This window comes from Carassius gibelio, chromosome A24, assembly GCF_023724105.1.
Source record: "Carassius gibelio isolate Cgi1373 ecotype wild population from Czech Republic chromosome A24, carGib1.2-hapl.c, whole genome shotgun sequence".
Taxonomy (NCBI): domain Eukaryota; kingdom Metazoa; phylum Chordata; class Actinopteri; order Cypriniformes; family Cyprinidae; genus Carassius; species Carassius gibelio.
The window spans coordinates 12,070,747-12,087,377 of NC_068394.1; the positions used below are offsets into that span (position 1 = coordinate 12,070,747).

A 16,631-nucleotide genomic window follows, 5' to 3' on the forward strand; every position below is an offset into this window, starting at 1 on the left:
AAACCTCTATTAAAACAGATGTCCAAATGAGCGTACCGGTACGCTACAAGCACGTTCTGGGCGCACGGAGAGGTGGCGGTACGCTCAAGAGCTATATTTGGAAGTGGCGGTACTGAGTACCTGTGCGTACCGGCCCACTTAAAGCACTGGCAATGACTATACTTTGGAATTTTTTTGCAGTCCACTTAGAATTCAACATGGAAATCATTTTTGTTTTTTATTGGTATTGATTGTTTTGAAATTCAAATGGTACTTACATGACTGTGTTTTTATTTCTGTAATAAATATGGCTTTCAAGCCAACATTTAATTTGGAGGATATTGATGGTTTATTGCAGGTATTTTGTTTACATGAGAAAATCTGTGTTACAAGTTAAACAAAAATTCCAATAAACAATCATATTTTGAATTTAAATAGTTTCTTTGTCTTGAGTTTACATTAATTATTTACATTTTACATTTACATATCCAAAAAGTTTCAGTCTTTTAATTGCGATTAATCGCGATTAATTAAAAAAAATTGTGCGATTAATTAGTTAATTTTTTTTAATCGATTGACAGCACTAATATATATATATATTATTTTCGTACAAACCTTGTGGATTTTTGTAATGTAAATACATAAAATATTACATAAAATATTGAAATTAAAATTTAAAACACTAGCACTCTTACTCTAATTCTATTCTTTTAAAAAATGGCCCCTTTTAGACATGCTCTCTATTAATTTACTGTTTGTTTAATTTGCACTAGCTTCTGTAATCTTTTTGTATTCTGTCTGTTTTCTTTTTATTTATTATACAATAAGCTAAAGAAAAAAAAAGGTCTCTACTAGTTTGCTCTATTTTCTTTCTATTCTATCTGTTGTCTTTTTATTTATTATATAATTAAAACAACGACAACAAAAAGCCTTGTTACGTGTACTGCGTTAAGCTAACTGACACTTGTTACAGCACTTGCATATCATTGCTCTCTTGTTGATTTTGATTGCTTTCATTGTAGAGCTGAAGATCTTTGCCCGAACCCGACGGGACCCGTCGGGACCCGACGGGTTCGGTCGGGTTCAGGCTTAATTTCTATCATTTTACGCGGGCTCGGGCTTGCGCTCCGGTTTGCGAGGTAAATGAGCGGTCATGTGATGTGTTTCGATTAGTGCGAGAAAGATGCGAAAATGAATGCTGAGCAGGTTTAACGGAGGCTTGCCTCTGGTGATTAGGCTACGTTTTGGTTGCACCAGTAACTAAAGCAAACTCTGAGGTGTGGAAAAGTTTTCACCATGCTTATAATGAGAATAACGAGTGAATAATGACGCACCATCAGTGAGCGCAGGAACGCGCAGAAGACATCTACAGTGGATTCAGTCACTTTCCTCCACAAAAACATGTAGACCTAGCCTAATCTCTGTGAGTAAGGTTTTTTCAAATGATAAATATTCATTGAGTCTTAAATGCATAATGTTGACAGAGTATTTACCCTAATGTTGGCATTATTCTTTAATTAAATATCATCTGCTAGTGCGAAGCAAATCCGGCGGAGCCTTTATCTTAATTTCGCCAAATACCCATCTTAATTTAAAATTTATCTTAATTAAAATTTGTTTAAATGACTCGTTTTTATTGGTGCGTTGGTCTATGTATAGGTTAAATGAGCCTATGTCTAGAATGCTGAGATGTTACGATGTCACAGAGGACTTATTTTATTTCTTTATTCCAACTTTCTAAGTGGTCTAGTCTATGTTATTTATGAGTAAATTATGTTAAAATATGAATAAATGACTCATTGTTGACAAAAGGCAAAAGAGCTGTGTGCATGCGCACATTTGAATAATGTCGGGCTGTAAACGGGTTCGGGCTTTTAAAAAGCTGTCAATCAAAATGCAATTGTCAGGCTCGGGCTGAAACCTTGTCGGGCTCGGGTCCTGTCGGGCCTAACTTTTAAGGCCCGATTACAGCTCTATTTCATTGTCCTCATTTGTAAGTCACTTTGGATAGAAGCGTCTGCTCAATGACTAAATGTAAATGTAAAAATAAAATAAATATAATTGTTATACTATGTATCCAATGATTCCTCTAAGCTATGCGCATGCGTGGCCATGCACTCCTTACTTTGAGTCAAAACTAATAAAATGCCGTGCACAGAACATACAAAAAAAAAAATTAGCTGGGAAAGCCATTTAATTTGAATTCTGGTAAATGCAAAATAATTGATTTGTTCAGGCAAAACATTGCAGGGCCCTATTTTAATGATTTAAGTGCATGGCCTAAAGCGCACAGTGCAAGTGCACTTAAGGTATGTCCGAATCCACTTTCGCTAGTTTAAGGACAGGAGAAATGGTTGGCTTGTCCGGCACGTAGTCTAAACGGGTTGTCCCTGTGAAAACTGAATTCTATTAAATTCTAGTGGTTGACCGATATATCACCAATGCCGATAAGTTTGTCTGCTTGGCCGATGTGTTTGAGGCAGGACTTTTATTTTGACGGCACTGAGAAAGGCTGCGCCTGAGCACACAGTGCTCACAGTCTCTCTCTTGTTGTTCGCTGTCATCAACAGTTGATCAAATAGAACGGTTTAACAAAGGAATTAATGTAAACAAAAGGTATTATAACAATTGCTTTTATATTATTAGTAATACAAAGGCAAACATTATAATACTTTATCGTTTGCTGTCACCATTGAGCAAATATATGGATTTATGTCATTTAATCAAATCTTTGAATGACTAATGAACATTTAATATCACAAACTAATCGAATCCAGCTGTGAGATCTTGTGAAGTGTGCATTTTTATGCAGCATGATCACGTGTTCTCTGTGCTACGGTCGGTGAGTGTTATTTGAATGCTTCAAACTTTAAAGTCATTTCAAATTATTCTGCGCTTTATGCATTTGACCACTGTCATATTCATGTCATTTTCTTTGTGTGCTGTATGTAAAATTACTGTAACCCTGGCTTCATTTGAAAAATATAATTCCCAATGCACACAAACTTCTCAGAATACTGAGTGCTCTGTTGATTACAGTGTTCACTTCCTTTTGAATTATTAGTATTAAATATATATTTATTTGTGAAAAATACTTTGTCATCTGAAGTATAAGTATGTTTATTTTTAAATATTATTTTACAAATATTTTTTTTTATCCGTTGTAAAATTATTTCAGATTTCTTAAATATAAATTAAAATGTAAATAAAAAATTACATCGGCTATCGGCCCCCCTGCTTTCCAAGATGTCAACATTAGCATCAGCTGTCAAAAAAATCATATCTGTCAACCACTATTCACTATTCTATTCAGTTCAAATCTATTTGAATCGATTCGATTCTATCAGTTTAAATGCTTCAGTTTGTTTTTATATTATATTATATAAATAACTGAACTGTTCTGTAATTTTTTTAAACATGATTTTTTTGAGAATTTATTGGTAGCATAACACTGTAAAAATGTTTTCTCAGGTTACCTACAATGTGCATAATTTAGTTACGTCAAGGGTCTAATCAAATATAAATAGCAAATTCAGGTTAAAAGTTACACTTTTTTTGTGTGCACCCAGTACAGGTCTGATATAAAGAATCATGTTTTGCTCAAGTGACCAAAAGCAAGAAATTTTTTTTTTTTTGCTCAGCAAGAAAATAAAAATAGAATATTGTATGTATCTATTTAAAATATTTATCTATATATAACATTTAATTATTTATATTTATTTTTAAGGGAAACAACAGTTTTGCAAGCTTAATTTTCTTAAATGCGGTGGGACTTGGAAGTGATGGTAAATATCAGAAGATCTCTACATGATACATTTAAAAAAAAACAATTATTACATTTATGCATTTGTCAGACAGTTTTATCTAAAGGAACCTCCATTTTGTTTGTTCATGTTTTAAGCTACAGGAATGTGTTTTCCTCAAAACTAACCCTTTAGACTTTGCACATGCAGATTCACATATAGTTTTAATGATGATGTTATAGCAGATTAGTAAAAAATGTTTATGTTTATAATAATTTTTATCATTAATTGTGCACAATGAGCATATTACACTCCACAAAATTACTTTCTTACTCATTTTTTTTTATTTGTTTTACACTAATATTTAAACATTTTTAAATCAAGATACATTTACTTGGGAAGTAACAGAACTTAAGTCTGGTTTTCTAAACAAATGACCAAAATTAAGTGAGTTTATAATAATACAATATATGTAAGTGGGTTAAGAAAAATTTTACGTTTGAGGCTTAATGTCATTTCATTTAAATTTATTTCTCAGAAAACAACATTATATATATTTTTAGGTAATTTTGCTTTTCAATGTATCGTGATTTTAAGAATCTTTCAATATTTTACTAAAAAACAAGACAAAAATACTTATTTTATGCAGTGTACATTGACCGTCCTTTTTAAAACAAATGAAGTTTATTGCTCAAAATTACAAAGCAGTAGTATTAGTAGTCTTTTCCTCTGTGATTGTTCCAGTTCCCTTTGGAAATACTGACAGCAGCCAAAGAATGTCGTCCATATCAAACCGAGAATGTTCTCTGGATGAGGAATTTTAGGCTTGTTGAGTGTGTTGTGCGTATGGCACATTGCTCTCAGTAAGCAGATTCAGATAAGAAGTGGGCATGTCAAGTTACAGCTCTATTGTGCTGCTCACCTCTCATGGAAAAGGTTCCAGAAACACTTCTCAGTTTTCAGAAGCAAACCCCACCCAAACTACACTCTAAACTCCTGCCAGCTGAGCACAGGGAGGTCAAGGGAGAAAGGTCGAACTCACAAGGGGCTTGGTACATAACCTTCAAAAGATCTATAACTGGAAATCACTTTCAAAAGGAGACGCTCATGTTGGACAGGATATAACTGTGCAAATGAATCATGTCTTATAGATACTTGTGAAATCTTAGTAAGAGCTGCTAGGGAGATAAAATCTTAAATAAACGAAGCTGTTACGGGAGAACTGTTGATCTGATTTTCTTAGAACTCACTTTTTTCCTACCATTTGTTTTTACTCTCTTAGTGACCTGATTTACCCTTTTGTCTAAACTCCATTATTTTTGAAATCTAATGCCATATTGTTTATTCCGGCTTGTTCAGTGATGAAGCAAAACTGGTTTTGTAAGAATTTGTAATGTAAGACTGTGCCTATTTAAGACAAACTGCACTGAAAATACAAAGAGAACACTTACATAACTGTTACGTTTGGGGTTCTTATGCTCATCAGTTCTGCATTTATAATGAAAAATACAGTCAAACAGTAATATTGTAAAAATTTAGTTACAATTTAATTTTCTATTTTTCTATATTTTAAAATGTAATTTATAGTGCCTGACCAATATGGTTTTTGGGGGGGCAGATACTGATACCGATATTAGGGTGTAAAAAAAGGCTGATACCGATATATCGGCCTATATTCTTTGTGTATATTATAGTACAGTACCATTCAAAAGTTTATACAGTATATACATAAACAGAATATATATACATAAACAAATTTTTTGCAATGATCACTCCAGTGTGGTGATCAAACACTTATAATGATGTGACAGAGATATGTAATGTAATTCAACTTCAATTCAATTCCATTCAACTTTATTCCATTGAAGTTTGTTTCATTTTGGAACATTCATTCACGGATTTGTTTTAACAAAAAAATTATTTTACCATAGTAAAATCTAAATTCTGGTATAAAAAAAATGATTATTAATTATACAAATCTGCTATTATGACATTAGTGATGTAATTTACACTATTTACCTTAATTTTCCTGAAAAACAGCTAGAAACAGGTGAATAAAGACTGAAAGTCAATGTTTAATGTTAAGAAATTATTATTTTAAGACATGTAAAGCATTTTTGTTCATTTATATGGGCCATCCCAAGCATTTGTTGTTAAACTCCAAAATCAGTTTATTTTTAATTAATAAAAAATGACATTATTTTATTTGACAAAAAATATATATATATATTAACAAAATATTTTAGTATGCCTTGTATATTTTTTTCATTTGATCAGATAAGTTTTAAGCTGTCATTAGGTCAATTTACAACGTGCCCCTCAGATGTTACAATGTGCTCCACCCACAGGGCTTGTTATCACATATAACTTCCTTTTTTTTGAGGGTAAAAGAAAAACGTATACACTGTAATTATGAAACAAAGTGACATATTTGTACTAGTCAAGTGTAAAATTAGTGTGGATAAAAAATATTCTGAACCCCATGTGGATTTACACAAACTAAGTCAAAATGTATTACTTTGTGCCTCACTCTCCCCTACGGCTGTAAATAAATACAATATAAATTCACATCTTGTTTCCCTGTGAATGTACAGAGTAAATTTTCCCTTGGAACTGGAATCATGGTGCAATTTCATGTGGAGTCCACTTCGCAGGGCACCTACGGTGGAATAAGACAACGCTTGAATGCTGCCGCCTGAATAAGAGACCGCCTTACTGAAGTGAAAGTGTTGACTGGTGTAACTGTCTTGTGAATGCACCAGCGGAGCCCTTAAGGAGCCCTCCCAAACACCACCGTACGAGCGTCGGTAGCCCCCGGGATCACTAGATCAGTCGGCGCCAGACCGTGAATTTAACCGCCTGCAACTCCTGAATCCCAGAGGCTAAAGTTGCGGGGGTGGTCTCATTCGAAAGAGGGCCTCTAGATGTACACTCAATATGCATTAAAGAGGGTTCCTCAAGCTGAAGGGAGTCACCAAAGTTGATGTGGATTCGCCACGCCGTTACGGAGATATGGTTGTTCAAAGTTTCAGTGGTTTTCCATAGACATAGCTTTAAAGCATTTCATCCAGGTCGCCAGTAGCAAGCAAAGGAGCGCATTCTGCTGGACAAACCAAGTAATTACACCATTTCAAGCATTTTATCTGCGTAATATGTTCTGTAAAAAAAATTATAATAATTCATATCGGTGACATGTCGGCATCATATTCACCGATACCGAAATATCGGCGACAGGCTCATATCGGCCGATAATATCTGCAAAACGATATATCGGTCAGGCTCTAGTAATTTGTTCCTGTGATGGAAAAGCTGAATTTTCAGCATCCATTACTCTAGTCTTCAGTGTCACATGATCTTTCAAAAAAATCATCTTAATATCCTGAGTTGGTGCTGAATAAAAAGTTTAAAAGAACAGCATTTATTTGAAATATTTTGTAACATTACAAAATGTCTTTACTGTCAAGTTTGGTAATTATGCCCCAGTGGGCATGATGTGTTATTCAAATAGACAGGTTCATTTTGATAGTAGTCCTTCTGATGGTTCAGATTAATCCAAGGGAGGATATCATTTGTTAATGAGAATATAATTAGTGCCACTAGATTTAATGACTAACACACTTGAGGTCACAATGGACATGTGATTATTTAATATGATACATTTTCAGTACATACCCTGCATACTAAAACTGGCCAGACATTCACATTTCAAGTGTAAGCACTTCTCTGTTTATTTATTTAGGCAAATTTTTTACTGGACTCACATGCAATATGCTGTCCATATGTTTCTATGTTAATTAGAAATTCCTGGTCATATCCTGGTGCCGTTTGTTCATTTGCAATGCCTAGACTTTACAGACATTGTTTAACGAAGGCAATAGCCCTCATATCATGATCTTCTTTCCAAATAGTAACAGCTGCACACAGCGTCTGTTTGAACAAACACTGCAACCAGTTAAGCAACACTTTCAGCATCATGTGACACTGAAGTCTGGAGTAGTGGCTGCTGAAAATTCAGCTTTGCCATCAGAGGAATAAATTACATTTTAAAATGTAATCAAAACAGATGTTTTTGTTTTATATAATGATTTTTTCAAAGCAGGAACAAACCTACTTCAATTTGAAGTGTCGTATGAAAACAAAGTGGCTTTCTGAAATGATCTGGCCTGATCCCCAGCGTTGCCTGGTTCTCCCACTAGCTCTCAAACATCGCGTTCAGAAAAGTAAACACTAGCACTCGTAATTGACATTTCTGGCTTATGGCAGATTAGTGCAGAGGTTAAGTATGCCTTTGTAACACATCAGGAAAAAAACGCTACACTGTCGCCATGGTTGTCTTTAGGCCCTATTTGAAATGGTCCACCCGACGAGGTTTATAGAGTGACGTTAATTGCGCTATATTTGGAGCGAGTGTGTCCTTTTACATGGAGCTAACAGAGGGATAGTTGGAATGGCAGGACAGCGAGCAGGGCTCTAACAGCAGCTGTCCATTCCTTCAGTCAGACATTTTGAGCCCTGACTGCACCTCCTCTCCCCTCCTTCCTTTAAATCACTCAGTCACTACACCTCCTCAATGCAAGGTGCACAGAGAGCAGGTGCTGTCCTGACCTTATGATCCCCAACAATTCATCTCTCCTTTTCTCCGTTTATTTAAGCCATTTCAGTACAACCTTGATGGCTCAGATTTTGACATCTATAATTATAAATAATGTGTAATGTATTCATTTATCTTACAATTGGGACTGTTTGTTTTATGTAAATAAACAAGTACACACACACACACACACACACAACTACACATTCTTAATATGTTATATTTATTTACTTTTGTGTATATACATAAACACATACATACATAGTCACAATTAAGACAATTAAATACACAAATGTATATATTTTTATTATTATAATTAATGAAGGCCAAGAACATTTATTTAGAAGTAAATAAATGATTAATATATGTATTCATTTTAATTTATTGTTTTTTTTTACTAACGCATTTTATTAAAAGTCACAATTACTTAAAATCAAAAAATTTTGAATAATTTTATTATTCTCACAGTTGCAACTGATTCTCGTAACAAACAAACAACACAAACGAAATATAGTATTTTATTTTAATATATATGAATGTAAAGGTTGATTGCACAGACCGAATGTGTATGTTCGTCATGCCTCTGGTTGGCTGTGTTGTAGCGTCTCTGAATTTGATCTGTTGCATGTTCAGACAATGGTACCGCTTCAGTGCCATCCGCCTTCATGTCATGGGAAATTGAGTTGTGTCTCTTAACTGTGGGTGAAAAGATTTCATAATCCTTCTCATGTCATAAGAGAGGCCTTTGGATCTTTGTCAAATGCCTTATGCTGACTGTGAGGTTGTGTAGCCACCACTTATATTTGGAGTTGAATTTCACATGACAACATGACAGTTCTGATTATACATCTTGATGCCTCATCATGTTGTGAGATCTTCTTTTAAGGTAACAAGTATTTTCCAATATTTTGTTATTTAATTACTAAGTAGCACTGGTTTTTGTGTTGTTACACAAAAGCAATAAAAAAAAATTCAATTTTTTTTTCTTTGTCTGTAGTTAAAAATAATTAACTTAATTTTTAAGTTTAGTTTAGTTTTATGCTTTTTAATAATTCATGTTAATGTTCGAGAACTTCATTCAACATATCTTCTCTGAAAACAAGTCTTATTTAATGATGTTTAGATTATTTAGTTTATTATTATTATTGAAAATTTGATTAAGAAAATGATTTTTTCATAGACTCGCGTAGCCAGACTGAAGGTCTGGAATTAATGGCAGCTTTCATTGGCCAAGACCCGCCCATTATGGCCGTTTGACTGACATGTCATACAACCAATCACAGTTAGTTTCGTTCACGTCACGTTTCGAGGTGTGGAAATGTCGTCACAATAACAGACGGTGTGTAAAACTCTCAGACATATTTAAAAAGTTATGTGCCGCGAGCTTTAAATATTTCACAAACTTTTGAAAATCCAGCGTTTAGTTGATCCTGATAAGCAACCTTAGAAAATGAGGCCTTTCCGTCACATCAGCTATCAAATGAATACCTCTCTCGTTATTGGTGCTCTGGTCAAATTTAAGGTCGGTGAGGGTGTAATGCTCCAGAGGACTTAAACAGAGCCACCACATAGGCCTGTCTAGTGGTGCTGGAATATGGCCAGGATTATCCATTATAACCGTCATGGATAATACAAGAACAATATTATCCTTACTAACCTGTGTAGATTTTATATTACATTTCATTACTTCATTACACAGTTTCCTACATTCTGTGCTTGTAATTCATTTGTAGTGATTTGGTGTATGCATTATCATTATGCATATAATGTTGACATAATACAATATTCCCCATTCACAGAAAATGCAGAACCCTATGCTTATGCATTCAGTATATTACTGTTGTGCCATCCCAGGGTAGCAGTCTTCCACTTGAGGATTACAGGGAGATCAAAGCAATCTTAGAGCATTATGTGGACTTTATTTTTAAGTTGCTCCGCAGCTACAAGATTAACAGTTCTTGCCATTGGTTAGAGAAGAACATTCTACACAAAGGCTTGTAACATTAGACATCATATGATCAAAATGACTTTTAAGAACAATTAACTTAGTTAATAGCAGGTCAGATAAGTATGTAAGTGTCTTCTGTAAATGATAGAACAGGCTTGGGTGTTCGGCAGTGAATTATGCCTGAGCCAGCGTGTTCCTTTTAGACCAGTAAATCACAAAAACAATGCCGGGAACTTGTGACAGGAGTTCTGTTCAGACAGAAAGAAACAGAATGAGCATGAGCTCTTATCAAGTTATTATGAGAAATTATCTTCAGAGGATACTTTAAGCCATTTGAACATTAAGAATGTCGTCGCACTGTTTGAAGTCGGTCATCATGAATGCCAGAGATGTCAAGTGAATTAAACTGCAGTTAAATTGTTTGGGCTCAAGCCAGTTGGAGCCGTATGATTTTCCCGGAAAGCTCTATTATGCAGACTCAGCATTGCGTCATTCATGGTTTCGCCATTATACCCTTTACAGAGTTTTGCTTGAGTTAATTGATCTAGATTGGACGGAGAGTTTTCATTGACCGGGCAAACCATGTTTAGAGAATTACAACAGTTTACAAAAAGTGTCTTTTATTTTACAGATTAGACTTGAGAAGGAAACACAAAGTTGCATTTAAGTAACAATATTTCTTTAAGAACCAGAGTGATATTTATTATTTTTTAAATCTTCTACATGTATACATAATTTCACTGAGTAAAATGTTTTTGTGTGTGTGTGTGTGTGTGTGAAATAAAATATGAAATATATAAATATTAAATATATAAACATAAAATAAAATTAATATAGTATAGTAATAAGTATAATTTGATAAATTTTACACAAATAATATAAAAAAAATTTTTAGATATTAATTTTTATATTAATTTATTATATATTTGAATGCATGTATATATTTGTTATATTTACCTTATATTATTTTATATTTACAACATATATAAATTGTGTTTTATAGACGAACAAAAATAATTCTCTTTTAATCTATAGCCCCGATGACCTGCGATTTGGCTACAGTGTATGAAGTTTATTGTACCTTATGAAAGATAAGATACATGTAGATAGATAGATAGATAGATAGATAGATAGATAGATAGATAGATAGATAGATAGATAGATAGATAGATAGATAGATAGATAGATAGATAGATAGATAGATAGATAGATAGATAGATTCTTTGTGTTTGGCAGACCTGTTTTGGGCTACCTTTTGTGGTTTTGTCATTTCTGTGATGTACTCCAACATTTGATCCCTTTCTTACAGGGCTTGACTACATCAAACAGAAGTTCAGCGATTCGGTGGAGGAGATTAAGGAGGAAGCACCTAAAGAGGAGGAGGAGAAGGAAAAGGAGAAGCCTTCTGGCAGCCCATTCTATCGGCGCGGCACGACTCCAAGCCACTCTCCTGTCCAAAGCCCGACCCCATCACCTCCTCTCTCCCCTCATCAGAGCCAGCCACCCAACCCCAGCGCCAGCCGGAAGATCAGCAAAGACAACAGCAGCGTAGCCCGAAAGATAAGCAAGGACAGTAGTACCGTCGCTCGAAAGATAAGCAAAGAAGAGAGAGCCACGATTGTGGCAGAGATCACCAAGGTATCCACCCCTCCTCCTGTACCGGCCATCAAGCTACAGGACGTGCCCCCACCAAAGCCCCCCAAGGCCCCTGAAGCCCAGCCCAAACCTGCCAGCACAGGTAATGGACAGCTACACACTGCTTATCACAGTTACTATGTGAAGCCGATGAGGAAGTTGCCTCCACCAGAGGAAACAGAAGATGAAGAGCCTGAGATGACACAGTCTAGTCTGGCCAGGATGCCTCTACCACCCAAACTGGTCAGGACGTCCACTCCCAAACCAGAGCCCAAGAACAGGAAACAAGAGTCTATCAGACCAAAGAGCTTCGCTGAAACCAAGAAAGCCAGCCTAGATTTGGCCAATGAAACCGTAGCCGAAGAATCTGTAAGTGCTTGGGGGCTTTAAATGTTTCGTTTATACGTTCTGATGTGTGTTTTATGGACTGTTGCTGGAATCGTTACATCATGTGTCTCTTTACCCAGGGTCCTAACTCAATTTTGGTTGCCATGGTGATGCTTTTGAATATTGGATTGGCAATTATTTTTGTCCATTTCCTTACATGAAACACTACCATCTCGGGTAAGCTTACTTATCTTTATACGTTATACTTGAGTTTTCAAAGTTGTAAATGAAAAAAAAAAAAACATTTTGAAGTAGATTTAATTAGAAAATACTATTTCAGTTTTTCGACTTCAAAATTTACTTCCTGTGTAATTGTTTGTGAAATTTACAAGCAGTTTTTGAGTGAAAATCGTTTTTAGTGTACCGTTCAAAGTTTTGAGGTCAGTACAGTTTTTTTTTTTTTTTTTTTGGGAGGGGGGGTTAATTAAATTAAATGATAAATTCGATAAAAGATACATTTATAGCAAAAGATTTCTATCTTAAATAAATGCTGTTCGTTCTTATCAAAGAATCCTGGAAAAAAAATAATGCTTTCCACAAATTATTAAGCAACACAACTGTTTTTAACGTTGATAATAATAAGAAATGTTTCTTGAGCAGCAAATCAGCATATTAGAATGGTTTCTGAAGGATCATGTGACACTGAAGACTGGAGTAATGATGCTGAAAATTCTGCTTTGCATCACAGGAATAAATAACATTTTAAAATATATTAAAATAGAAAACATTTTTGGATCAAATAAATGCAGCCTTAGTGAACATAAGAGACTTCTTTTAGAAACATTTTTAAAATCTTACTGACCTCAAACTTTCGAACAGTAAATATAGTTACAATATGTTAATAGCAACATGAATTATCACTAGAAACATGTTGCATCTCCATAAAATGAAATATTTCTGAGTGAAATAAGTATTCAACCAAGAAAAATGAGAACGGGACTGGAGTCTGATATTATCATGTTGCAGTAAATGACTCACAAAACATATAATTATTGGGTGAAATCATAGTTTTGGGTAGAATTGTTGTGCATTGGCATAAATATACTAAATAATAACTTTTTTTTTTTTGGGAGGGGGGTGTAAGTTGTCAGAGCCTGGTGTCAAAAAGCCTACTATAGACTTTTCAGCAAAAAAAGGGTTGATATAGTTTGCCTACAGCAATAAAATTAAATATGTAAAAGCAAAATAAAAATTTGATCAATTTTACCTGAAATAATCTTACCAAAAAAAACTTAATTCTAAGTTCAACCTTTGAGTTGAAATCTTCCATCATTATATAGTTATTTATTTTAATTTTTTTAGCCAACAGCTATTATGAATATTGGAAAATATATAATAAAAAAATTGTTGTATCAACTTTAAGGCAAGGTAGCCCTTGATGCCTTCAGTGTGACTACAATTTTCATGAAAATAAAGAAAACTCTTTGAATGTGTCCAAACTTTTGGTCTGTACTGTATGTATTTGCATAGCTCGTTTGCACAGATATGATACATCATCCAGTACACTATTGCAGGCCGAGCAAGAAATGAAAGGTGTTATTATTAAATTATGAACTTTGTACTGTATCTTTTTCTCACTATAACTTGACCTTAATTGTCTACTTTCTTCATTCCATAGAATTTTATTTTACAGTGGTTTACAGTTTTGTTTGAAGCCAACATCCAAAACAGCTGCTAGCTACAGCCTCCGTGACAACTAGCCCCTTCTGCATTTTTTATGGATGTACAGTAACTTTTAACGTATATGTACTACTGTATTACGTTTCTTCCTTTTAGTGTTGGATGGCGACCCACACAGTGTCAATGACCTTTCTGAAATCCACATGGCACCAGGCAGTGTCCAGAGGGCAGAGGGAGCTGAAGAATCAACATATGGGAGTTTGAGACCCAGAGCATCATCCTTGAGAATGGCGTGGTCTAATATCATGCGGCTCTGCCAAAAGAGAAGAAAATAGTAATAGAGGGGAAAAATTAAAGTACCGTTGAAATGGAAACCGAAGAAGGGAATGCAGTGTAACGTGACTCTTACCTGCTGACGGAAAGCCTTAATATCAGCCACTCCATAGGTTTCTGGCAGAGACTTAACTAGAAATGTTTGATGATGCACTTTTGCATGATGGGCAAGAGCAGCTGCCTTACTCATTTACCATCTGACGTGTAACTGGGAGATGTGCTCGCAGTGCCAGAGGAATGCGTTCAGGGGGCTTTGCTGCAGCCAGCCTGGCCCGAGGCAGCCGACCGCGCACACCAGTCTTACACCCTTTACCGAACCCACTGCAGTTCTTCTCGGAAGCTCTTGAATCGATGCTCCCCTACTGTTCTCATCACCTTTCATTTTTTGTTTTCATGTACCGTTCTTTCTTTCCTTTACATTTGTTAACTACCGTATTTTGCGGACTATAAGTCACACTTTTTTTCATAGTTTGGCTGGTCCTGCGACTTATAGTCAGGTGCGACTTATTTATAAAAATTAATTTGACATGAACCAAGAGAAATGAACCAAGCGAAAACATTACCGTCTACAGCCACCAGAGGGCGCTCTATGTTGCTCAGTGCTCCTGAGCGCCCTCTCGCGGCTGTAGACGGTAATGTTTTCTCTTGGATCTTGGTTCTAAATAAATGCGATTTATCGTCCACGTGCGACTAATGTTTTTTTCCTCATCATGGCGTATTTTTGGACTGATGCGACTTATACTCAGGTGCGACTTATAGTCCGAAAAATACGGTACATTGAAAATCGTGTTTGAATTTAATGCGAAGCAAAATCACTCCTACTTTTTTGTGAGTGTTTCTAATCCAGACGAGGGAAAATATTCTATTATTTATTGAAAATGTGCAATATGATTTATTTTTACACTTACAGAGTTGAATTGCTCATCAATCAGGGACACTGTAGTTGTGTCCCATTTATTCTAGTATTTAACGGAAGGAAAAAATTTAAAAGAATTGATGCGTTTAGAGTTACAGGGACACGTGGTTTCCCACTTGCTGATCACGTCCACTCAAATAATGGTAAAAGCAATCAAAAAGTCTTATGAAGTGTGTTGTTTATTGGCTGTTTGTCGTGTTTTGTAAATTAAGCCTATGCCATTGTGCATGTGATGTTGTGCAAGAGTTACTGTGCTCCAGATGTCAGGTTTGACATGTGACAGCAGCTAAGATGTTTTGAAAAAAAAAAAAAGGCTTGCTTGCATGTTTGTGACCTTGGATGCTTTCGGTATCAAAAGTCAGGTAGTGCCACAGTCGCGTGGTGCTAGAGGAAGTAGGACATTGCCTTTAAGAGTCTTTAACACTACTTCAGTTTACCTCAAACAACATAGAAATATAAAAAAGCCTCGTAAGAGATGAAGTCTTTGTCTTAAATCTGTAGTATGCAAATTCTGACTGACAGAGTCATTGGGAATTCATTTGAAATGTGCCACTAAAGTGCAGAATTAGTTTTTTGGTACATCCTGAAATGTACCTTTTATTTATTATTCTAATGTGCAGTTTCCCTCTTCAGAAGGTTTATTAATGATATATATATATATATATATATATATAATTCTAGATATTGTTTCTAGTGTTTGGTGAGTGTTAAAGGGCTTGGAAAACTCAGTGTCTCTCCTTTAAACCCTCATTTGCTTTTAGTTTTTGTTTGCATGTGGTCTTTAAATGCATTAACGCCTGTATATTTGATTCAAAACAACTAGTCTGAGGTCAAATATGTTTAAGGCATAAAAATGTACTCTTGAAGGACTTGTTTCATTTGGTTGGATTTCGGTTCTGTGCAACAATGCAGTGCAATGTGTACGGCTCTTTTATATGTTTTCTGGAGAGTTATGAGAACAGGGCAGGACATGGAATTATTTTTCTAAAAACAAATGTTGCACAAACAGAAAAAAAAAACATTTATATTCTATATAAGGTTTATTCTATTTATAAGCATTTTTACAGAGCACAGCCATTACGGTATGAATTCTAAGATATTTTTCTATAGAAATGCACAGTTGTATTTTGTCAGAAGTAGAATAGCTCCTTTATTTCAAGCATTGCATCTCGCACATCATCAGGTTTAAGACTCGAAACCTATATATGATTCAATGTGATTTGAAATGCTGAGGATGCAGGAATCCTTTTTGAACCCTTGAATGCAAAAAAAAAACTCCTCTCTTTCATTTCAAGCCCATAGAGCCCCACGTATTTCTGTCATTTTAAAAGTTATGGTATTTATCTGCATAATAAAATATTATGCCTTGTAAGTCTGATTTCTCCATGATTCTTTACTGATTCTAGGACTAGTTACTGATTCACTGATTCTGAATTGTCCATTCTGTTTTTCCTTTATTTAGTTGGGAAATATTGGACG

General features: G+C 35.0%; 1 protein-coding gene across 1 annotated transcript in view; it reads left to right on the plus strand.

Annotated features, from left to right (window-relative positions):
- The window catches only part of LOC127946493 (junctophilin-1-like), a 46,955-nt gene extending 30,431 nt beyond the window's left edge, over positions 1-16,524 (plus strand). The window contains exons 4-6 of the mRNA XM_052543116.1: positions 11,571-12,265; positions 12,364-12,460; positions 14,060-16,524. Coding sequence (XP_052399076.1) covers positions 11,571-12,265; positions 12,364-12,444 — 776 coding nt within the window. The 3' untranslated portion in view covers positions 12,445-12,460; positions 14,060-16,524. The remainder of the gene's footprint in view (positions 1-11,570; positions 12,266-12,363; positions 12,461-14,059) is intronic.
- Positions 16,525-16,631: the final 107 nt, after the last annotated feature.